This window comes from Oreochromis aureus, linkage group 18, assembly GCF_013358895.1.
Source record: "Oreochromis aureus strain Israel breed Guangdong linkage group 18, ZZ_aureus, whole genome shotgun sequence".
Classification (NCBI taxonomy): Eukaryota; Metazoa; Chordata; class Actinopteri; order Cichliformes; family Cichlidae; genus Oreochromis; species Oreochromis aureus.
Genome location: NC_052959.1, coordinates 19331373 through 19355615, shown reverse-complemented (window position 1 = coordinate 19355615; position 24243 = coordinate 19331373). Strand labels below are relative to the sequence as shown.

General features: G+C 39.5%; 3 protein-coding genes across 5 annotated transcripts in view; 2 read left to right on the top strand and 1 right to left on the bottom strand.

Moving 5' to 3' along the window:
- The window catches only part of rock1 (Rho-associated, coiled-coil containing protein kinase 1), a 30061-nt gene extending 26636 nt beyond the window's left edge, over positions 1 to 3425 (top strand). The window contains exons 31-33 of one of the 2 annotated variants that reach the window (XM_031734715.2): positions 27 to 288; positions 814 to 1021; positions 1330 to 3425. In XM_031734715.2, coding sequence (XP_031590575.2) covers positions 27 to 288; positions 814 to 1021; positions 1330 to 1381 — 522 coding nt within the window. In that variant the 3' untranslated portion in view covers positions 1382 to 3425. The remainder of the gene's footprint in view (positions 1 to 26; positions 289 to 813; positions 1022 to 1329) is intronic. The other variant, XM_039602504.1, reaches the window with a different exon arrangement.
- Positions 3426 to 3863: 438 nt separating this feature from the next.
- usp14 (ubiquitin specific peptidase 14 (tRNA-guanine transglycosylase)) lies at positions 3864 to 13420 on the top strand. 2 transcript variants are annotated; one of them, XM_031734738.2, is made up of 16 exons: positions 3864 to 4160; positions 5024 to 5169; positions 5440 to 5472; positions 5568 to 5672; positions 6671 to 6774; positions 6882 to 6940; positions 7019 to 7149; positions 7271 to 7351; positions 7450 to 7532; positions 7697 to 7811; positions 9433 to 9498; positions 9605 to 9697; positions 9784 to 9912; positions 10010 to 10070; positions 12128 to 12235; positions 12345 to 13420. In XM_031734738.2, the coding sequence occupies exons 1-16, from the start codon at positions 4145 to 4147 to the stop codon at positions 12488 to 12490; spliced, it is 1476 nt and encodes a 491-aa protein (XP_031590598.2). In that variant the 5' UTR covers positions 3864 to 4144; the 3' UTR covers positions 12491 to 13420. The 2 variants fall into 2 exon arrangements, with proteins under 2 accessions (XP_031590598.2, XP_039458439.1); XM_039602505.1 differs by lacking the exon at positions 3864 to 4160 and adding an exon at positions 4392 to 4533.
- A 38-nt stretch (positions 13421 to 13458) lies between these two features.
- Positions 13459 to 23843, bottom strand: thoc1 (THO complex 1). The gene is made up of 21 exons (XM_031734740.2): positions 23737 to 23843; positions 23444 to 23517; positions 23258 to 23318; positions 23083 to 23152; positions 22376 to 22494; positions 22234 to 22282; positions 22054 to 22149; positions 21821 to 21903; positions 21668 to 21741; positions 21451 to 21559; positions 21215 to 21349; positions 19867 to 19967; positions 19688 to 19754; positions 17681 to 17731; positions 17487 to 17557; positions 17248 to 17343; positions 17025 to 17090; positions 16063 to 16146; positions 15753 to 15900; positions 15575 to 15659; positions 13459 to 13867 (listed from the first exon to the last, which is right to left on the bottom strand). The coding sequence occupies exons 1-21, from the start codon at positions 23782 to 23784 to the stop codon at positions 13590 to 13592; spliced, it is 1965 nt and encodes a 654-aa protein (XP_031590600.2). The 5' UTR covers positions 23785 to 23843; the 3' UTR covers positions 13459 to 13589.
- Between the last annotated feature and the right edge of the window lie 400 nt (positions 23844 to 24243).

The following is a 24243-nucleotide window of genomic DNA, read 5'->3' as shown; positions in this document are numbered from 1 at the left end:
CCGTCTGTCTCTCTCTAACTATTCAGATTTTGTATGCTAATGAGGGAGAGTGCAGGAAGGAGGCGGATCTAGAGACAGTCCCTCAGGGCGACAAGACCAACTGTCTCCCACACAAAGGCCACGAGTTCATCCCCACGTTATATCACTTCCCTTCAAACTGCGAGGCCTGTGCCAAGCCTCTGTGGCACGTCTTCAAGCCGCCTCCGGCCCTGGAGTGTCGCCGCTGCCACGTGAAGTGCCACAAGGACCACCTCGACAAAAAGGAGGATGTTATTGCTCCTTGCAAAGGTAAAACACAAATTCTTATCTCTGCAGGCTAAGCTGGTATCACGAGCATTTTAAGACAATAAACAGTCCGTATCTATAAATCCTTGAAGGTGTTTTCTAGTTTATGTACAGGCTCTAAGTTGGAATTCACTGACGAAGCATTTTGGGATACTCAAAGTAAACAGGACAAACTGGTTATTGTTGCAGCTAAACTCAGAGGTTTCCAAGGGAGTTCTTGTTTAAAAGAAATAAAGTTGTTTAATTTCAGTATCAGTCATATAAACATTGTTTATATCCTTGAGGCCTTTTTGTTGAAAGAAAGTATTTTAAATCCTGCGTTGTTTACATCCTTGTTTCGTCCTCCCTTGGCAAATTTCAGCTTACGTTGGCACATCACTGCCACTTGTTCATCAGTGAAATAGTGTGAAACCACTGGCACGATCAGGTTTTGTACCACACATCTGCTAATGTGTAAACAAAGTCATTTGGAGGACTTGGATAGTTCGAGGTCATGTTTTTAAGGCTTGATTGTGTCATCCCGTCCAGTAAACTACGACGTGACCTCTGCCCGGGACATGCTGCTGCTGGCTCTGACCCAAGACGAGCAGAAGAAATGGATCGGCCACCTCGGAAAGAAGATTCCCAAGACCCCGCCGTCGACATTCACAAGAGCCTCGCCGCGGTCCATGTCCACTCGCTCTGGACCCAACCAATCCTTCCGCAAGAACCCTAAAAGCAATACGGGAAAGCTGAGGTAACTTGACAACTTTGAAGTAAAACCCATCTCGTCAGACCTTATTTGTACTTATTTATTAACTCAGATTGCGTTTACATATTTTCGCTAATGGTGAAATAACTTTAGATAACTACGATAAAACGTGAGTATTTTTTCTCTTCAGGCAGTCAGTCAGGGTGTGCTGCAGTCAGTAGCCTTCTCTCTCTCTCTCTCTCTCTCTCTCTCTCTCTCTCTCTCTCTCTCTCCCTCTCTCCTCAAACCCATCTTGTGGGCTGAGATGTGGTCAAGTCAGTCATGTGACCTGCTGTTTGTCTCCTGTGTTGTAGCAGAGCGCAGTCCACCCTTCAAGCAGCAGACACAACATCGAGCACTTGTTGACAGGAACTTCTTCAGAAAGTGTTTTTTTTTTTTTTTTTCTGTGTGCGTTTTTTAAAAACAGACTTTTCTCTATGATTTTAAACTTGCCTATTTATTAATTGTGTTATTGGGTGTTTCAAACTCAAGAGACACTTCCTGGTTGCTTGGTTGACTCTTGGGCTCTGTGCAGTTTACACTTGGGATTTTCTAATTGGCACTAATGTGTTGTTGGGGTCCGTTACTAACTTCATGTTCTTACATGGCATCTCTCATTAGACTGGTCAATATTCAGGATTTTTACATTACTGATCAAACATGATGAAAAGGTGTTATAGTGTCTGTAAGCCAGCTTTTCTGTTTCTGTTGTTAGACTGGGTTACTAACCAAGTTTTTTTTGTTTTGTTTTTTAAAAAAAGGCCTTTCTTTTACTGGACACCTGTCTCTGTTCTTGTTTCAGCTAACCATCTGAACCGTTGGGATTTTTCTCTGGACTCTAAACTTTCCCTTCCTTGCTCATCCTCAAAAATGGAAAAAAAACTGTATTGCATAGATAATTCATTAAAAAACAAAAAAACAAAACTAAAAAAAATATATGTATATTGACAAATAACCAACGCTGGAGAAATTGCAACACACTTCAGACACAAGGCATCGTGGACATTAAAAAAGCCTGATACAAGGGGAGGAAGTCACTTGACCAACTCAGCAAACTTGCAGCTCTACGTTTTCACCAGAAGATGGCGCACACGTCTTGAACTAAAGATGGACACCAGAGGGAGAGAGGGACTCCTGTCATGTAGACATCCTGTGCTTCATATCACGTGAGAGGTGGAAAGGAAACTGGAAGTTAAAAGGGGGTTTTGCTGGGACTGCTGCATGTATGTGTTCAGTTTAAGGTACTGTCATACAGGGATTGCAGATCTGCGGCGAAAGGTTGTGTCTCAGGGGCGGAAAATTGATATCTATTTAGTAATTTCTTTCCCCCACCTGTCGGATAACGTGGGCTTTAATGCAAGTATGCTTTTGTTTTGTTTTGGTTTTGTTGTTGTTGTTTTTTTAAATGACTGATGCCTTCATCTAACGTCTCTGGCCTTTTTGCCTTTATTCTTATCACTCTGCAAGTCAGTTATATCAGGTTTGGGACAACGTATTGGGACATGAGTATTAGATGTTTTGAGTATTGAGTGAGGAGCATGCAAGATCATCATTTAAATCTATGCATCGTTTTTATTATAATTATTTTTATTGCTCCAAGCCATAAGGAAAATTCCATTGTAATGGCATATAGGAGTCCTAAAACTTTTTTTGTTTATTTGGTACATTGTCTGTAATATTTCTTTTTGTGTATTCCGTGTATTTTTTCTTTGTAATGTATTGCCTTACATTGATTCATAGATAAGTGGTTCAAAAGGAAAACATTAAGTTAACAAATGTAAAACTGCACTGTTTGACTTGACTGTAAATTATTTGTAGAAGACTAAACAGGTGTAGCATTTGGCCCACCTAGTGCCTTACCGTTTGGATATTGATTTTACTGCCATATGTTTTTCTTTCCTTTTTTTTGTTGAAACAAGACAAATCTGATTTCTTCCATCATTTATTTTTTAAGAATTTGCCACACGTGTGTGTGGTTTTATCAGAACTTGCTTTGTCTGGTTTGAATATATATAAAAAATTTATATATATATATATATATTAGATTACCTCTTTATGAACACATAGCAATAGAGTTTGTGTAAAAACAAAGTCCCCGTTCTTGGTTCATATCATAAATTTGAGGAGGATGTATCTAAAAACAAGCCCTTGTCAATGATTGTCCTCGATTGCAAGTCATTTTCTCTAACATGGTAATGTCCCGCTAATGCAAACACCCCCACAGTGTATAATATGAGAGAGACATAAGGATTATGGAATACCTCCACAGTCTTTTTATGTGTAACATTTTGTTCAGTTAAAAAAAAAAAGCACTGGAACTATGATCTACTCGTGTCTTGGATAATTTGCATGGTTAAATTGCATTGGAATCCGCACTGATGGATATGTCAATAAACATATCTCTGTCATTCATTGTATAGTAGTTTTCACTTTAGATGTCATTTATGCTTTTGTATCAGGACAGCTGGGACAGATTCGAGGACCCCCAAACGCATCTTTAAATGCTAATTTAACTCTGCTTATCTTGACACCTTTAATCTTCTCAGGTTTATTTTTGGGCCTTTTTCACTTTTATTTTGAACAGGACATCAGAGCACACATGCAGGAAATGTCCTAGTGTAGAGTCAAACGCAGGCCTTTGCACAAGGTTTCAGCATATTGGTCTTCTGCTTAACCACTAAACCATACTGGCACAATTAATTGTAGTTTTGTGCTTTTATATTCTAAAAAAATTACTTTGTGTTTTTTAATCAAATGGAGTGGAAGGAACAAAGGGGCTCCATGCCCAAAGTTCGTCTATTTATGGTGTCGCAGTGAGAGCAGTGCACTTTTTGCTGTGAGATAACTATCATTCACTCACACTTGGGAATCCGTGTAGTTACAGGCCTGACTTATAAATACTGTAATTAATGAAGTCTTGAATGATCTGGGTGTGTGTATGTCGGATGTTGCTGCAGGCCAGCAGGACGACTAGCAGATGTCAGAGCGCATCGATAAGTTCCCAGCGTGTTGTTGCAGCGTCATTCTGTTTGAATGAAGTTCAGTCCGAGAACTAGCAACTCTTCATTCGCGCCCCAGTGGACCGAAACAGGAAAAATAGCGAGCTGAGGATATTAAAGGTTTCTAAATATGCCGGTGTTTACAGGTAAAGTACTTTTAATACAGCATGATTATCACCAAGGGGAAAATACTTTAAAATCGGGAACCCTTACACGTGTTTTTAGTGCGGCAACATAAATTACATTAGCATGTTAGCTTAGCTGTGTGTAGCATGATTTGCATTTAGCCTACAACCGTTAGCATGCTATCTTGATAGCATCTTATTCTTAGACTAGTGGTAGAGTTATTTCAGAAGACACTTCTTTGAAACAGGGAAGCGCACAGAATTGTTACACCACTGTATCCGGTTCGCTGTTTGTTAACATTGTTAACCGAGTGCGTGAAAAAGCTGTCCAAGCTAACTGAGCTACTGCTGCTGTCAGCTAGCTTAGTTACCCAGTTAGCAGGTAATAAGTAAGGTGGGTTAACTAATTATGTAAAGCTACCGATTCTCACCGCAATGTCACCACTTTAATTGTGCTTTTACCCGCTGAAGACATTTTCCTACAATTTTTTTTAGCATAATTGGGAGCACTTGTGCCTTTTACTATGAAGGATAGCATTGCTAACAAAGCTAGCTAAATCATAGTGTACAGTTATACGTCTTTACTGCAACTGCGTCTAGTTGAAGACATGCGATCACTCAGTTTGTTTTCTTTATGTGTCAGTGATCTTATACTGATTTCTATAATCGCTAATGAACGCCTTTATTACGGTTCATAGACATTCAGACTGTTGCATATTTGTTGGCTCCCACTTTGTGTTTATTCACCGACAGTCAGCTGGACTGCCCCGGTGCCTTATTCCTTGGAGCACTTCCCTGATGCTAAGGAGGTGCTGTGTCATGTCATGGTTTCCCAAACCAGGAAAGGCTAATATGTTGACACTGAGTGCTTCTGTTTCTTTCAGTAAATGTGAAATGGGGCAAAGAGAAGTTTGATGCAGTAGAGCTCAACACTGAGGAACCACCCATGGTGTTCAAGGCGCAGCTCTTTGCCCTGACAGGAGTTCAGCCAGACAGACAGAAGGTCATGGTGAAGGGAGGCACTCTCAAGGTACTAATATAAACATCCAAAATGTAGAACAGGGGATCCTCAGAGAACCACACCAGCGCATATAGTTCCTTTAATTTAAACATGCTTAGTTTTGGTTAAGTTTCAAGGTTGTGCTATGGCTCTTACAAAAATGAAAGGGACTTTTTGATTAATTATAGGATTGGTTTTGTCTTTTCATTTGTTTTGAAACAGATAAGGTAAAGTTAAAGGTAAGATGAGTAAACCTTATTCATTTTAAGGTTGCTAATCAATGTTTTATCTGAATTTTAGGATGACGAGTGGGGAAATATTAAGCTGAAAAATGTGAGTACCGCATATACCAAGTGGTTCTTTACGGGAGCTTCACCACAAAATTGTCACATAAGTTACTGAAATGAATATTTTTCTTCTTTTTGAAGGGAATGACTCTGCTGATGATGGGCTCAGCAGATGCCCTACCCGAGGAGCCTGCAGTCCGACCCATGTTTGTAGAGGACATGACTGAGGAGCAGCTGGCCTCAGCGGTGAGTAATCCTGAAAATTGCCACTGTGGGGTGAACAAATATAACAATTACAGCTTTTAGTGTGGATGTGATTGATTGAATTGGGATTTCATGTACTGAGTATGAAGTATAAAATGGTAAACTAAATGTGCAGAATCATGTAGTTGCTAAAAACTTTTTTTGTGTGTGGCTCAGAGAGAAATTTGCAAGCTAGGTGTTTTGGTGTAGTAATGAATTTATAATTTATTTCCTGAAGAGAAAATATGCAGTAGACTCAAAATACAGTATGAATCGCAAACTTCCACATGATAAATACTGGATAAATGTCTTTAAAATGGAAATGGGCAAACAAAAAACCAAAAAAAAAAAACAACAACAAAAGAGAGATGCATCCTCCGGAGTCCCATTTTAAAGGAGATTTTATTCATATCTCATGTTTGGCACAAATGCATCATAATTTTTTTTCCTCATTGCCTGAGTGCAACTGTATTTTACACTTTCAGATGTAGCAGTGTTCCTTATTCTTTATTTTTTTATTTTTAGGGCTGCTTTGAATTATATTTACTTATTTATTTAGTACTTCCAAAAAAGGATACTCTTGTGCGTCTTTTATTAAAGCTCCTCCAGCAACATGAAGTACTGAGATTGATGTCTGGGTCACAGGCAGGAGGGACGAACAAATTAAAGAAATGAGCAAAGCGTCTTTAGTGGTTCATAGAATTTGTGGGGTTTGACGTGTGAACTCATTACCGTTTCTGAAATTGGGCGTACCAAAAGAATTGTAAGGACAGAGTTCGACAAACTTGAGCTTTTAAATAAAGACAGTTTATGTATCTAGAACAGATCAGATGACCATACTTGATAAAGAAGAAGTTGACTCAATGTGATGTGTTGATTCTGTATTGTCCCTTCTGCACAGTCCTAGATCTACGATGAAACTAAATTTATGTATCCCTTAACTACACGTAGTGTTATACCTTGAGATGAACCTATCCCACTGTGAATGTTGTCATTGTCAGATGGAGCTGCCTTGTGGACTGACGAACCTGGGCAACACCTGCTACATGAATGCCACAGTGCAGTGTCTACGCTCTGTGCCAGAGCTCAAAACTGCACTCAAGAGGTCATTTTTACTGCTATTACTGTTTATCAGTGACATGTTTAGACGATTATGAATAATTTCACCACCACTCTTTTTTATTGTCGTTCACATCACGTCTCCCTCTACAGGTATTCAGGTGCTCTGCGATCTTCAGGGGCAAATGCACCATCTCAGTACATCACAGCAGGTGTGAAGCATGCCAAAAATAGACTTATTAATGTCGTGAATTTACTGATACAAATAAAATGGTTTGTTTGTTTTTTAGCCCTTCGTGATTTATATGAGACTATGGATAAAACCTCGTCCAGCCTCCCTCCCATTATTTTGCTGCAGTTCCTCCATATGGCCTTTCCACAGTTTGCTGAGAAGGGGGATCAGGGGCAGTACCTTCAGCAGGTGAAAAACTCTTAATTACAGTTCTGCGTTGTTAAATTTGATCAGCCATGCGACGTGACTTAAACTCAGTCTCATAATGGCAGCAAATTCATGACATTATTGTGCTTTGTTGTTCATTCAGGATGCCAATGAATGTTGGCTGCAGATGATGAGAGTGCTTCAGCAAAAGCTGGAGCCACTAGAACGAGAGACTGCCATGGAGGTAATGCTTAAAAAACTGCCAAATCTGTTTTTTTTTTGTAATCTAATTATGGCTGTCTCATAAATTCATGAGAAAATTTTGTTATTTTTAATCTTCAGACTGAATCTGAGGGTGGAGCTGCCTCTGCCTCTGCAAAGAAGAACTTCATCGACCAGTATTTTGGTGTAGAATTTGAAACTAGGTATCCTTCTGATGTCTTTGTCAATCAAATCTTTGTACACTTTAATACTTGTTGTATAGTTTCACTTTTAAAAGACTGTGCTGTTCTTTCATAGCTGTTGGTAATGAGATAAGATCCAGAGGTGAAATTAATGTGCCAGGCTTCTTCTTAACTCTGCTATTCAGCATGAAATGCACAGAGTCCGAGGAGGAGGAACCAATCAAGGGCAAGGAAAGTCAGCTCCAGCTCAGTTGCTTCATCAACCAAGAAGTGAAATACCTGGCAACAGGACTAAGGCTGGTATGTATCATGAGGTCTGTGTGCAAAGCATAGATGGTATTAAAGATGCATATAGCCACCGTGACATCACACAGTGGTTTTGGACTGGACATTTTGAACCTTTAACATTTTTGTTTTGACTCCACCATGTTGGATTTTTGAAGTCAGTAGTTGCCTATTATGGTTACAGTTAGGAGCTAACGCTAAGATGATTCATTCACAAACTGTATGAGTGTAGTGCACAGGCACATATCAGCTAATTGGGGCTACATAACAGGCCAATAAGACAGATAGTTTATTGATCCCACAAAGTAAATTACTGTGTTACAACGGCATGAAAACAATAGAACACAATACTACAATAAAAGCAATATCTTAAAAGTATTAAAAAGTAGTACCACAACCTGAGTGTAAAGGGCTTATAATGTGAGGTAGTGCAAAATATTTATATACAAAATTGATTTAACAAAACAAAAACATGAAGTTAAAGAAAAATAAGACCGACCGCAGATGTCATTAAAAAATATGTACACTATAAACATAAGAAACTGCAGCAGGAAACTATAGTATAGAAATCTGTGTTGAAAAATGTTTTTTCTTACTTGCTGACACGTGTGTTTTACCTGCCCAGAACAGGAATTATTATACAGTCTTATAGAGAATAGTAGGAATGATTTCCTGAAGTGGTCTTTGTGGTAGTGGGGTTGAATCAGTCTGAATGAGAATGAGCTCTGCTGCCTCTGTAGTGTGGAGCTGGTATCATGGGTTGTCCATGGTGGACAGCAGTTTCTCATTGACCTCCCATCCCTCACTGACTCAGAGACTTCCACATTCTGACCAGTGATGGTTTGAGCCTTGTGAATTAGTTAGTTGTAGTGTGGGCATCTCTGGCACTGATGCTGCCCCCCAGCAAAGTACACAACGGCAAAGTAAATGGCACTCACTACCACAGGATGGTAGAAGATCTCCAGCATTTTGCTGCACACACGAAGAACCTGAGTTTCCTCAGAGAGTAGCGTCTGCTCACCCCATTTCGCACAGCAGCACTGTTGGTCCTTAAGTCTAGTCTGCCATTGACGTGAACACCATAGTGCCTGTAGCGGTCCACTGTTTCAGCCCCCTCACACAATGGTAATGGGCTTAGTCACAGTTCTTTTTTTTTTCACATTGGAAATCAACCACCATCTCTTTTGTCTTGCTGATGTCCACAAGGAGGTGATATCTACCAGACCACTCCATAAAGCTCCTCAACAGCTCCCTTTACTCCCACTCCTGGCCACCCTTAATAAACCCAACTCCTGCAGTGTCATTCGAGGACCTCTGCAGGGGGCATGACTCACAGTTATGCCTCTAGCAGATGCTGATACACTCCAGCTGTTTGGGCCACGACCTGTCAATCAGCATGGGTTACAACATGGATGAGTTGGTGAAATCGTATTTCATCAGAAGGAAAAACCACACAAACTTGGAAGATTTGGCAGGATTTGTGGAAAATGAAATGGCTTGCAGTGGACAGGTGCAAGGATACTGGTGGTTACACGCTCGTGTAGTAAAGAGGATATATGTTTTATCACAAGACAGCTGATCAAGCTGTTTAAAAAAAAAAAAAAAAAAAATTCTAATAATTTTTCTGCCCCAACAGAGACTGCAAGAAGAAATCACAAAAATGTCTCCGACCCTGAACAGAAATGCGCTGTATATAAAATCCGTAAGTCCTCTTTTCGCTGTTATATTCCTTTTTGTCATTTGAAACTGCCACCTGTACATACGGACTCGAATATGACATTTATTTTGGTTTTCTTTCCTCCTGTTAGTCAAAACTTAGCCGCCTGCCTGCTTACTTGACTGTTCAGATGGTCAGGTTTTTCTACAAAGAGAAGGAGTCTGTCAATGCAAAAGTTCTAAAGGTTTGTCTTCAGCTGCAGTTCTTTCTAACAGTGCTCACAGTAGCTGAGGGTCTAAAGTCTCAAATGTTGTGTATATTTTTTTTTAGGATGTCAAGTTCCCGCTTATGTTGGATGTTTATGAGCTGTGCACTGCGGAGCTGCAGGAAAAGATGTTACCAATCAGGTCAAAGTTTAAGGAGGTCGAGGACAAGAAGCTAGAGAAACAGCAGCAAAAGGTAAAGCAGATCTACAGCTCACCATGACATTTACACATATTTAGGAGTAGATGAACTCCTGTTTAAAGCATAAACTCTATTTGCTTTGCTTTTCTAGTTGATGAAGAAGCCAGAAGCAGCAAAAGAAGTGAAATATGAGCCTTTCTCGTTCCCAGAGGGTATGTACCTGTGACAGTAGTGCGGGAAATGTTGTTACATGAGTAGAATAAAATACATTTACAATGTAAGTTAAAGAACTCAGGTGTTGGAAGTAGATGAAAAAAAAAATGTAAATGCGTTACAAATTCACCTGCCTTACTGGACAAAGTCTCGAGTCATGGCCCCTGTTTCCAAGGAGCCAGGCAGAGCAGCAGTTCTCCAGGCTTTCTGAAGGTTTATCTTGGGACGTTGGCTGCTTTTTCACTCAATTTACACATAGAAAGAAGGACATTCAGTACAGGACTTTTGCTTTTTTGTGAGACTGACTTATGAATCATTCGAGCTTAAAAAAGGTGCCCAACTCATGTGATGAACTAGTATTGTCTACACATAACAGACAACTAAGCAAAGTTCAATTGAATCTACAAAAAATGCCAAAGATAACAGTTTGACAGGTATAAAATAGTATTTTTGCACCAACAGGGTGTCCTTAAAAAATTTTTTTTGGGAAACTGGACAAATGGAAGACAAACATGGCAAGTTTCAAAACACGATATACGGGAATCTCTACAGTCTGGAAAGGGCCTGATAGCTTTTTCACTATGGCAGTGAAAAATACAGTGCAACACTATCAGTAGGGCTGGGTATCGTCACTGATTTCTATAACTGACTCGATCTGATTCACAAGGCCCCGACTGGATTTGATCCCCTCTTCGATTCTATTCAATTTTGACTCAGAGAAATAATATAATGATGATCATTAATCAGTACATATACATTTGTTTATATATTTCTATAGGCTATAAATAGAAAGCTGACACTTCTGAGACTTCATCAGAGATGTGAGCATCAAGCAGATGCCTTTGTGTTAAAGTAACTGAGGATAAAATGCAAAAAAAACATGAAGAAAATTTTCCTGGCCTGGCTTTTTATAGCAGATGACCTTAAAAATATTCTGCAGTAGATCAAAAACTGAATAAAACCATGAATCAACAAATGAACATTACCTGATGCTGCTGAAGTGAAGCAGAGCAAAGTTACAGAGGTTTTATTACACACAGCCAAGCGTTTTGCAATTCGGCAAAATTTGTAAAAGTTTACATTTCTTCTGTATTGAACAGCAGAAATTAGGCTTTCTTGTCGGAGGTCATTTTATTAAAAGCAAAAAACAGCAGGCGACAATACTGTACACAATGGTGGACTGGTATATAATAAGCAAGCAAATAATGCAGAAAACAGATTGTTTTTATTGTAAATTGGTCTTGAAGTACACTGAGAGAAAGAGAGCTGTACAGGAAGTGTGATGTGACCTGCAGCTTCAGAATCTGCAAGACGTTGGCTTTCAACACCCGGGATGTCGGCATACGTGCCATCGGGTGAACGGGGTGGATCCGTGCTCTGTGTTTACATCTTTTTGCGGAAACCGTTTACCTGCTCTTTAATCGTTTGCTGTTTTAGCTGTTTGGCGGTTGTTGAAATAGTTTTGTGAGCTTTAACCTGAGATTGTGGTTTTTCTGGCAAAATACATTTATATTTAAAAATCGATTTAATGAATCGATATTGCATTATTCAAACTAAAATCAATTTGAATCAGGGAAATTGATTAGTTTTAAACCCACCCCTAACTATCAGTCGTGGATCGGCTTCCCCAGAGTCCAGACCTCAACATTATTGAAGCAGTGTAGAATCATTTTGACAGAGAATGGAACAAAAGACAGTCAACATCCAAAGAGGTGTAAATGTCCTTCAAGAAGCCTGGAAAACTATCCCTAAAGACACCTTAAAGAAATTACAAGAGAGCTCCCAAAGACGGTTCAGGCTGTCCAAGAATAAAGGTGCTCATACCAAATATTTCAAGCTTGTTTGAATGGTACAAACTCTGTTTTTCCACGTTTAAATAAATTGCTGGACTAGTCTTTCATTTTCCTGTCAAAACGGTTATGTTTTGGTTTTTTTGTCGTGAAATTTTTGGATTGAGTATGGTTTTTTTTTTTTTTTTTTTTTTTTTTTTCTGTGTGGATATTTCTCTTTCGATCACGAGTCAGAATTAAAGGTACGGCATGATTTCTTCTCGTAGACCTTGGTTCCAACAACAGTGGCTACTACGACCTGCAGGCTGTGCTGACGCACCAAGGCCGCTCAAGCTCCTCAGGTCACTATGTGGGATGGGTGAAAAGGAAAGAAGGTAATCATATTTGTGTGACAGTAATCAACACGCACCGTGACATCGATCAGTCCCAATTTATACTGTGCAAGCGCTTCATGTGTCTTGTCTTCTGGTGTCATTCTGACAGATGAGTGGGTCAAGTTTGACGATGACAAGGTGAGTGTGGTGTCTCCAGAGGATATCCTGCGACTGTCAGGTGGTGGAGACTGGCATATAGCGTATGTTCTACTGTACGGCCCCCGGCGGCTGGACATACTTGAAGAGGAACAATAGCTGTGGCAGACTTCTTAGAAGACAAAGACAACATCCAATATACACACAAATTGCCATTTCAAAGCACTGTCTGCATAGATGTGCAATAAAACTGGTGTCTTTAAAGATTTGAATACCTTAATTTTTATTTTTTTTGTGTTTTCTTTTGTAACCAATACAGATGCTTGTAAAACAAATTCTGTCAAATGGTGTTAAATATTCAACCACAGTGGGCTTTGAAAATGGAGAGATGATGAGAGGCAATCTCTGGACTGGATCCTTAAGAGGTTTTTGAGTCTAGCGCTGCAGTTTCATTAAATGTTTTATACACATTGTATATTTTTTAAAGCCTTTGATAAGGTGCTCATATCATTAAAGCAAAATGTTTCTCTCTAGTCATTTAATCTTGTACAGAAATGCCTAGCCAAGCTGTTCTCGACATTCTGGCTTGTATCGTCTCTGACGTATTACAAAACACTGTAAAGACTTGCCCTTGTTCACCTGTTGGCCCCCTCGGGGTAATTTGGGTTCAATCTCAGGTCTTTTAAGTGCTTGGCTCACATCATCTCCTGTAATTGTTCTCAAATGTATTGACAGATGAGGTTCTTTCTGCCAAATCTTCACTAATGCTCTTTTCAGGGAAGTGTGTGGGGAAACGGTTCAGAACATGTTGCCCTTGTGGTGAACTGTGTGCGGTTTAATAAAGGCTTGAGCTTCAACCGTGATGGTTTGCTCAATAAGCTTTTGAACATCGTTCTTGCTGATGCGGATCTCAGACTTTAATCTGTACCTTTACAAAAAAAAAAAAAAATGCTGTGCTTCACCTTGTTTCTCCGTGCAGGTTTCCTGATCACCCTGCCACAGTCTGTAAGGCCTGAACGTCAACTCTCTGTAATAACTTATTGACTGAACTCCTTTCATAGGTGGTGAAAATAAAGTGTTACACCAAAATGAGATTGTTGTGTATCAAAACAAACGTGCTACCAAACTTTTTACAAGGAGAAAACATTTATTGAATTCTCTACAGTGGGGGAAAAAAAACACAATATATGACATATAAAAACTAGTTCGCAACATTTTGGTTTAAAAAAAGTGGAACAATGTTATGGAAATACAGATTTTAAGCCTCACTGAGGCCGTCTGCAATCTGGGAGAAACCTGTGGCATTCAGAGCTGCGACCAGGTTCTCCACAGTAGCTTGTGTTCCCTCTCTGTCCTGCCAGGCCACCAGCAGCAGTTTGGCCTGCATGTCGACGTCTTCGCTGTCCGTTTCGATTTCTCGCAACTCGGCCGCCTTCATCTCCAAATGAGAAGCGAGGTTCTTCCACTGAGCGCCCAGTTTGGCTGCTACGTCATCCATCTGCTGGTTCGTCACAAGTTTGCTCTGAATGCTCGGACCTTGAAGAAATTGGAAGAGGAAGGATATAAATAGCCCTCTGCTCCAGGGTTGAAACTGCTAACACAATAAACTGATTTCATCGTGGGAAGTGGGAGCTTGTAAAATACAGAGGTCAAGTTGGGTTGAAGACATTTAGATGGAAATATGTGTGAAGCTGGAACTGAGGGTCACGCTTTCATCATCTTAAATTAAGCGTATGAAAGAGGGAAAAGCAAACATACTGATAATAACATTGCATATTCAATGTAACTAATGGGAAAAGCACAGAGGCAAATTCTGTTTCACAGTCCAGTATTTTGCATTTTAGTTCACTGATATCACTTTCATATACAGTAGTACAAGTTAAATCATTAACACTTGCTCTTTCTGATACAGTCATGTCCATAGATACAATTTTGACACAATTTTTGTAATTTAACTCTCTAAACAAACCACAGTGGGTTTAAAGTCAATCAGAATGTGATTGAAGTATAGAGTTTCAGCTACAATTCAAGAGGTTTAACAGCTATTTTTTATGAATAATCCCCCATTTGCTCCTTCAGTTTCTCCGAGGCTCAACATTAAATCAGACAAACTAACAATTTTAAATTTACTGTTTTTAATACCTGGATCTCAAACAGACATCACTAAATGCTACAATTTATTTTGCCTCTTCAACCTAATGATGGCTTCTTTCGCTTGCATTGAAAAATCTTTGGCTCTTACATCAAGGCTTTCAGTGATCAGCTTCCAGGGAACGAGCCGCTCCAGTTACATCTGAACCTCTATTCCATTAACTACAGTGGATGGAATACTTTTGTCTTCGACTTCAATCACATCTTGATTGTTTGATTTAGAACACTGACCTCATTGAAATCCAACAATCGACCACAGGTTAGCGTAACATATGAAGCATGTAATTGGTCGGCCGTATTGAACAAACTAATAGAATTAAAATCCACCGAAAGTCAAACAGTCACATCCGGGACAAATTAAAACAATTCTCCACCAGATGAAATTGTCAGGAGATTTATGACAACATGGTCAATAGAAAAAAATACATGCAATAAAAAGCATGAAATCATGTCATAACATTGGCCATATTACTGATATTGGAATAATGGTGACAGGAAGTCCCCAACCTATAGGACTATTTCCTCCATGATCATGATCACTAAGATCCTGATCGTCACCTCCTAACATCACAATACTGGTTTGCAACACGTGTGCCAAAGCGATATTTCAAGCCATCACATCATTTGGTGTTTCATTTTGATTCTTTCTCGTTCATTTTGTGCATGCAAAATCTACCAACATCGAGAAATCTCATGCTGGGTGATATCATTCTTCATGGGAACCAAATGTAGCTCAAGACTTTATTAACCCAATGACAGAATTTGTGTCTAAATACACACAAACACTCAATTTATAATCATGACAATCAAGGTGTAGTGATTCCTGCACCTGTGTAACAACAAAGGTGACCTTGACCTTAAGCACAGCTGAAGACACATTAGTTGATCTTTAACTGTAAGTCTGATTAAATTCTAAATATTACTGTAGGAGGAGTAGTGATTCTTGTGAACCTCATCATGACATGAGCTCACTGGTCCTTCGTTTGGATGATCTAATAATAATAACAGTTTCCTTGTCTAAGTGCTTACACACGTAAATATATGTGAAGTCAGAAACATCTAGAGTGAAATACAGAACACGTGACGACTTACTGTCATTGCTGTCTTTGAGCAGATTGTCTCCATTATCGTCGTCATCCTCTTCTCCTGTCTTTATTTCTTCAGATGGGATGTCCTTCTTCATGAACGGAGAAAAAAAAAGTCAGTGGGTTAATGGACTCATGGAAACTCCCAGTTTGTTTTTGTTTTTTTAATAAAATAAAATCCTTACTGGTAGCTCTTTGGCCAACTTGCTGACCATGCTGTCGAGGTAGTCTGCCAGGCTCTTAAACTTCTGGTTTGTTGGCTGAAAGAAGTGTGGACTTCTCCTGGACAGCAGCCTCAAAGCCCGCCAGCCATAGTTTGCATTTCGCACAACCCTACAAGGATTTACAGGATTAGACATAAAAGACATCAGAAAAATAGTAAATATATGTAAAGTAAATAAAAGAAATAAAATTAAAAATAAGTCTCTGGTAGGAGATTGAATACTGGATTTCCCCCCTCCATGGTTAAGAAAGGTTTTGTAAAAGCCATCTTACTTGTACTCCTCCTCGACCATGTTGGCTGGGTCGGCCTGTTCAATAGCTTCTGCAAAGAATTCATCCAATGACGGCATGAACTCTCTGAAAGAAAGGCCACAGTTTTAAAATGACAAATGTAGGGTGTAGGGCTGCACGATTTTGCATAAAATGAGAATCACGATTTTTTTGCTTAGAATTGAGATCACGATTCTCTCACGATTTTCTTTTCCAATATAAATATTTATTGCACTTATTAACTGCACATCAACTTCGTAACAGTTGAAACTGAACATAAAAAAAATAAATAAACAAAAACAATAAATGCCTCACATTTTGTGGTTGCCGCAAAATGTTGTACTGCTTGTAAATCCGTCTCCACCGTTGCTCGACACTGCGTGTATAGAGCAGGTAATGCAACAATAGAAAAATAGTTGCGGGACGGCACTGTGTAGCGTTTGTCTAGGGTGTTGATCATTTTCCTAAATCCCTGGTTTTGCACAGTGTTGATATATCTTTGGTCAGGTGATAAGTAACAGCCTCCGTAATTTCTTTGTGCCTGCAGGAGTTCGACGTGTATAAGGAAGCGCTGTATAAGGTTCCCGTTATTGATGTTTGGCTGGTTGACCGGGACGAATTTTCTCCTGTCACTTTCTCGTCATCCCTGACGTGTTCTCCGTTGTTTTTTCCCTGCCAATTTGAGCATCACAGCACAGCTTCTGTATCACGTGGTATAAGGCTCCGCCCTTGTCATTTGTTGAGCAGGAAGAGGGAGCGCTTGTTTTCATGCAGATTACATCCCGGATCAAAATGCGGTACAATCGTCGTCGTCTTTTTTTTTTTTTTTTAATCGTTGTCATTTGGAAATGAGATCGCACATAAGTATGAATCGAGATCGCGATTTTTTAACGATTAATCGTGCAGCCCTAGTAGGGTGTATATATAAAAAGCCAAACGTGAACTCATTTCAGGACTTTTCCAACCTGCTGTCTGACTTGCAGGCCTCCATGTTGTCATGATTGAGGTTCCACAGCCGAGTCAACTCATCACTAGCAAAGAAGAGAAGAACATTTACAGTTTCACTAAATTTCCAACAATACTTCAGCAGGATGGACACCAATACAGAGGGAAAATCTGAGACCGACAAAAAAACCAAACCACACTTCACACCACTCCACCAGCCCATCCCCAGATTCAAGCACCTACTTTCCCATAAAAATCTTCCGGTCTGGCCCTTTTCCAAGGAAGTCTTCTGGAGCTTGTCTTTTCCTTGTGGGTCTTTTGGGCTTGTCATCTACTGTTCTGTTAAAGAGGAAAACAAGTGGGACCACCTGTTATTTTGGCATGCTATCCAGAATTCTATGCTGCTGTAAAAACTGTCTAAACCCTAAATCAATTAAAATGATTATCTGGAACAGCTACTTCAAAACATTACACTGCTCTACCTCTCTTTCACAAAGCTCGGACATCCTTCGTTTTTCCAGGCATTCCAGTTCTCCTCTGTGTTGAGGATGTGCTGTCAGAGATAATGAACATTTATAGTGGGACCAGTGTATAGAGAACAAAAGACTTGACAAGCTGTGAGCGCATAAACAAAAGCTTCATTTAATCATACTGGTATTCCCAAAGCATGGCTTACCTCAACCATGGCAGCAAACTTGTCACCATCAGGAGGAATCTCCCTCAGCAGCTGCAAGAGCAGAGCACAGATTAAAGGGGATTTATAACAGAAAGTCATGATTCACCATTGTTTTCTTTTTACATAGTAGGTGAGCACAAAATATGAGAAAGGACCATTTCTGTTTTTTTTCCTTCACAGATCAGAAAATTAGGATTTACAGCCTGTTGTGACATCCACTTAGATTGAGCCTAATAGGGTTTTCCTAGTGTTTTCATATACATTCATATATTGTAACAGTGGTGCATATTAAACGTGGCCAAAGTTTAAATATTAACTTCACACCAGTAATTCTTGCGAGCAAAAAGCTCAGGCTTCGGTGAGGCCAAATGACAACAGTTGCCTCAAGGTGCTTTATATTGTAAGGCCCTGAGCCTACAATAACACAGAAAACCCCAACAATCACACAACCGTATGAGCAAGTATTTGGCAACAGCGGGAAGGAAAAACTCCTTTTTAACAGGAAGAAACCTCCAGCAGAACCAGGCTGCCACTCTTTAGGGGTGGGGGAACGAAGACAGGACAAAACACACTGGAAATGCGGAGTAGTGTATAAACACAGAGGTGCTTATATAGCACAAGGTAAGTGAAAAAGAAATGGGAAGCCTAGGCCTACTTCCGCATAACTAAAAGAGGATTCAGGGTCACCTGATCCAGCCCCCAACTATAAACTTTATCAAAAAGGAAAATTAAGTATAATAAAAGCAGAGAGGAATAAAAACAAGAAAATTGGCTTAAAAAGAGGCCAGTCTACAGGAAACTGAAATGGTTCGTTGCAGACAGCGGACCAAATGGTAGAAAAAAAATGCATTTGGGAATGAGCACAGGAGCACCACTTTAAATTCCAAATGAACAGCTGCAGTTTCCTTAGAGTCATTTCCTCTCAAGAATGAAAACATAAGTCAGATATGAGGAAATCAGGCCAAATGTTCTGCTGCTGGCTGCAAGAGCAAACTGAAGACCCAGTGTGTTAGTTTTGAATGGCAATGCCCCCAAAACAATGTGGCTAATGTTTACAATATCTGGGATCACATGCTTGACTTGGCTGTCACCCAAACTCCCTTTGTTTCTCTTCTACGCGCTGTGATTAAAAAAACAAAACAAAAAACTCTTTTTTTTTTTTTTTTACAGAGGAAGATCAAACTGACAGACTGACTCACGCAAACATTCATGTTTGTTGTGAACTGAATGTGCTGTGCCTCTTGTGCCTGTCCCACACAGGGACAGAGATTTTAGCTCACAAACTAACCTAAAATCCAAGGGATATATAAACAAGATACAAAAAACAAGCTGTGATCTATTCAAACTAAAACACACACACTCTGGTGTTTAAATGTGCTATCCACCTCTGATTCATGAAGTTTCACACAGATTAGTACCAGTGTCAGACACATAAACACAACTGCACATACAGACAAGCCCATGCATGAGCACAGACACACACAGAGTTAGTTGTTTGATTAAATGCTTTTCTGAAAATGAACTTGATATTTGTTAAAGTAAAAATGAAAATTGGGAATAATTTGCTTGTTTTCTCCTAAACTTACAAAATGATCAATTGAATTCAGTTCATTTAAATTTTATTTCAATAGCGCCAAATCACAACAACAATCACCTCAAGGTGCTTTACTTTATATTGTAAAGACCCTACAATAATTCAGAGAAACCCCAGAAAAATCAGACGACCCGATATAAGCGAGCGCTTGGTGACAGCGGGAAGGAAAAACTCCCTTTTAACAGGAAGAAACCTCCAGGAGAACCAGGCTCAATGAGGAGCAGCCACCTGTTGCAACCAGTTAAAACTGAGACATTTTGATACTTTTATAGCACAAACCTCAGGGTGGTTTGTTGGGTGACATTTTTTTTCTCCACTAAAATTAAAATTCATCCTATAGAGAGTTTGACTATTATATTTCTTATAGATTTACAGATTTACATTTGTGTGTGCCAGCATAACTTAGGACTCACCTGATAGACCAGTTTAGTCGTCTCTTCAATCCATGCAGCCTGGTCATCATTCAGAACACAGCTGGAACTGCAGGAGGAGAAAAACATTAAAAACAATAAAAATAAGACTTGAGAATAACCAATACTTTATCAAACAAATTCAAGTTTATTTACGCGGTCAGCACTGAGACACTGCTCACCTTTTGAACTTGACCTGACCCTTCAGGTACTGGAAGAGGATGAGGTACTGCAGCAGTATGTGCCGCCTGAAGTTGCTGTCGCTGAGCTGCAAGTCCATCAGCTGGAGATAAAGACAAAAGAAACAAAGTGAGGTAATGTTCAACTCCAATCTTTACAAATATTTAATGGAGATCAGTGACATGTAGATAAATACAACAAACTCAGAAATGTAAAGCAAATGACACAGCATGAGCAAAACAAGCAGTAAATGCCATGGATATGGAGCCTGCAGTGCAGCAGTGAGGGAACAAACGTCATTAACTTGTCAGAGCGCCACACATTGTTAGCCATTTCAACATCTGTTTATGTGTCTATGTTTTATCCTTCCTGTGTTTGACAAGTGAAGATATGACTAATGTTACTCAAATTTACAATAACTCACTGCATTACTCCAAAGGCAACAAAACCTTATCAACAAGTGTTCATGTTTGATGAGAGTTTTGTTTAGAGGCAAACAGCTGGCAGCCATTACCGTTTTTCTCCTCCTACCCAACAGAACAGTTCTCCGTTTTGGTCCAGAACCTCGAGGTTTACAAACTAAGTCTCTGTTCTGCTTAACAACACACAACTTTGGCAATGTGGACTAGCACATTATGTTGCAAGAGGACTTGTGAGTGAGGCAGACTTGCAAATGTAGGAGAGTGAGTGTGAGCTGCAGGGCATGCGGTCGGGAGCCGATACGGATGATCAGACATGCATAAAACACTTGAGGCAAAGACAAAGAGCAAACACCTAAGACATTTTAATAATTAGAACATGTAGTCTGTAGATGTGTTAAATCAGCGGTCCCCAACCCCCGGGCCTCGGACCGGTACCGGTCCGTGAGTCGTTTGGTACCGGGCCGCGAGAGTTGAGGCTCAGGTGTGAAATGTATGGTTTTCAGGGTTTTTATCGGTTTTCAGCGTTGTTTTGTTATCGTTTTTATCGTTAACTCGGTTTTCCTGGGTCTTTTCACGTGTGTTATGAATAAATCTTCTGTTTTTCGGTACCGGCACTAGTTTTATTTTGTTGTATTTATCCGCGACACCTTATTGCCGGTCCGTGAAAATATTGTCGGGCATAAACCGGTCCATGGCGCAAAAAAGGTTGGGGACCGCTGTGTTAAATCTCTTAACCCTGTAACATCAAGTATATCGCATTTGATGAATACCTTGATGAATAGTGTTTTTGATTTTTTAAGATTAACAAACAAATATATTGAAAAAAGAAAGTTTCAAAAAATGTGAATTTTCTGGGAATTATTTTGTGGTTCAGGCTTTAATGGGTTAAATTAGTGTAGCATGGAAATTTAAAATGAAGTCTTCTCACCTTCTCACTTGTGAGGAACTTGGCAAAGTAAACATGTTCTCCACTTGATGCTCTCAGCTCCTCCAGCTTCCTCTTAGAGGCCTGCATGTCATCCAGCTTATAGCTTTTGAATACTGCTAGAGTCTCATCTGAGTACTGCGTAGGACAAAAAAGTGATCGATGACTTTTAATCATCTACTTCGATACTTGCCATCTTAAAAATGAGGAGGAAAGGCATCTGTAGTAAGGTGCATTACCTTAAGGAATGTCATCCATGAGAATTTATCGTAACACTGCACTGGATTTCTGAAGTAGTCCTGCAGTGTCCAGAACTTTCTGTACAAGTTGTAGTCGATTGGAATGGAGCTGCAATAACAATTAAACCAGATAAAGGGCCAATCAAAATGTTTACTTCAACAAATAAACGAAAGAAACAAACCTTGTGATTTATTCTTGAGAAAGCCTTTAACTTACCTCGGTGCAGGGCCATCATCCTCTCCCATTTCTCCTTCCTCCACTTCCATACCATCCTCCTTTTCTTCTGTGTGCTATAAACACAGTAACACATTTAACATTCACAGTTTTTGATTACTTCTAAAGTGCTCAGGGTCAGAATCAGATCTTTACCTTCTGGCCGAGAGTGCTTTCTTGTTCATTTTTGTTGAACACTGTTATATTGTCTAGATTAAACTGGCTCTGGAGATTTAGACCTGGAAAGCAAACAAAATAAAAAGAACAATCACTCGATCAGAGAAGCTGTGAATGGGGTTGCCAGAGTGCCATGAATGATTGCAAACCTCATCTTCAAAAGGTTTATGTTGGTTTATTTATTTATAATGATAAAATACTGCTGTTCTTACCTGATTTTTCAGACAGAGGGAAGAGACGTGCCAGGAAGAGCTGGATTCGCCCGCAGAAAACTGTGTTCTGAGATTTGGACAGCCTCCTTAAGAGATCTACACAGACAGGAAAATACACTGCTCTGCATTTTAAAGATAAAAAGCTTCATATGTCACAAAATGATGAGATAACCTCTTTACCATTGCACATCCTCAATAAATAATTCTTCCCTGCAGTGTAAAAGGAGTTCTGTAAGAAAAATAGAGCACAGCTTTGGTAAACATGTGATCAACGCAGGACAAATTTGTGGGGGCCTTTACTCAATAGCTGGAATTTATTTACCGATTTCCAGGTGGAGACGTTCTCTTCGACAAAAGAGAAGATTTTGTCACACAGGTCCAAAGGAAGACAGTCCAGCACGTCTCCCAGCAGGACGAAAGGGGTCGTAGCAGAACAGATACCTGCAGTGGACCACAAGTCTTTTAAGTTTCTTCATACATGACACATTGTCTCTAAGACTTACAGAAGATTACCTTAGCAGTCTGCTTGCAAAATGTATGCTTTTAATAAATAGGGGCAAGTGGATCAGAAGCATATCTGTACTACCCCCCCCCCCCCAGCATAACAGACCTGCCAAATTGCCTCAGTAGATGTGCAATAGGGATTTCTCACACATGTATGTCCAAAAAGGATTTTCTTTGGCTATAAAAGTATGGTATCAATTGGGACGCACACATATATCAGCCACATGCTACTATGTGCTCATTTTGAGTGATGTATGCTATGAGAATAATAGGAAATAACTTGGCATTCACAAGGCAGTGGCTGATATTTATATGTTGTGTCACAGATTTTTGCACTGGCTGAATGTTCAAAGATAGAGAACTAAAGAGCTAAAACACTAATCAAAAAGTGTTTTTAGTTTTTATTTATGGTACAGGTTTCTTTCCCGGCACAAAAGGAATAAACTATTTTTTTTTTTTTTTGTAATCTTAAAAATCAGTGTATCACCTGGATCTACTTATGAGACCCCTAGTTGAGTAACATACCTTCTGTAACGCCATCAATGCTCAGGTAAATGAGAGCTAGGTAGTCATCACACCTCGTCTTTTGCTCAACCTGGAAACATTTGAATATATCGTTTGAGGATTTTGAGGGTAATTTAATTAAAAAAAAATTGAACAAACGCGTACTAGAAACAAACAAACAAAAAGCATTTCTTACAATCAGATCACCAAGAACTCCCCTCAGAGCCTGATCGAGGGTTGTCTTCTTTTCCGCCTCACTGTAATGTGAGAAAAACAAGCGATCAGTAAAGTTGCATCCCTTCCTCCATTATTATAGAGTATAATAGCCAACAGAAATAATTACAATACATTAGAGTTAGCAAGAACTAACAACTTCACTTACTTGCCGGGGATCTGGTTAAAAATACTGATCAAAGGTTTGATGCTTTTTCCAGTCAAAGCCTGGACGGCAGACGCCTGAGATTGTGTGAAGAAGAAGTAGAAGAAGGAGAATTAGAAAACATTTATGAAACAAACGGCATCGTTGGTTAGCGTCTGTGTTAGCTTAGCTTCATCTGTTATGGTAACAACACGCGACATGCTACACTAACAAACCCAGGCTAGGATTTTAACTGTGATACAAAATATATAACTGCACATATTTTTATACGTTGCTGAAGTTCTGTGTTTTCTTACCGTAAATTTGTCTTTAGCGTCGACAAAATTAAATGAAGACGGCGACATCGTCTCTTTTTGGAAACCGGAAGTGCCGATAAAGTTGTTCCGGTTTCTTTGAGTGTGGGGAAAAAGGTCGAGAGCGGTGCAGGATTGCATTTAAAATTAATTACAGTCAAGGTGCAATGTGAAAGTTTATGTCTCCAGCGCACTTTCCACCATTAAAAAAAACAAACAAAACTTGTATCATGCAAATTATTATGGTAATGGTGTAATTGTTAAACATTTTCCTCACAGTACATCATATTTGCCTAATTGTTAAACTAACACTTTTTAGTGTGCAGGAGAGTCATAATAACAAGGACTTAAGGAATAATGGAGGTCCAGGAGCCTTTGGAGAACATAACCAGAGGACGATAACATTGGCTGTTCACATGGATCTCACACATACACTAAGTATGTAAGAAGTTCTCCTTTGGCCTTTCCCTTTTCTCCTTTCAAACTTTTATTTGTTTGTCTCCTCTGATT

Excerpts from the sequence above, each read along its gene's own strand:
- thoc1 (XM_031734740.2), bottom strand. The coding sequence starts at position 23,784 with ATGTCGCCGTCTTCATTTAATTTTGTCGACGCTAAAGACAAATTTACG. Across the intron at positions 21,904-22,053 it reads CCCTCTGTCTGAAAAATCAG|GTCTAAATCTCCAGAGCCAG; the intron begins GTAAGAACAGCA and ends TTTGCTTTCCAG. Across the intron at positions 13,868-15,574 it reads GCTCAAAGACAGCAATGACA|GTCCGAGCATTCAGAGCAAA; the intron begins GTAAGTCGTCAC and ends AATTTCTTCAAG.
- usp14 (XM_031734738.2), top strand. Across the intron at positions 5,673-6,670 it reads AGGAGCAGCTGGCCTCAGCG|ATGGAGCTGCCTTGTGGACT; the intron begins GTGAGTAATCCT and ends TGTCATTGTCAG. Across the intron at positions 12,236-12,344 it reads ATGGGTGAAAAGGAAAGAAG|ATGAGTGGGTCAAGTTTGAC; the intron begins GTAATCATATTT and ends TCATTCTGACAG.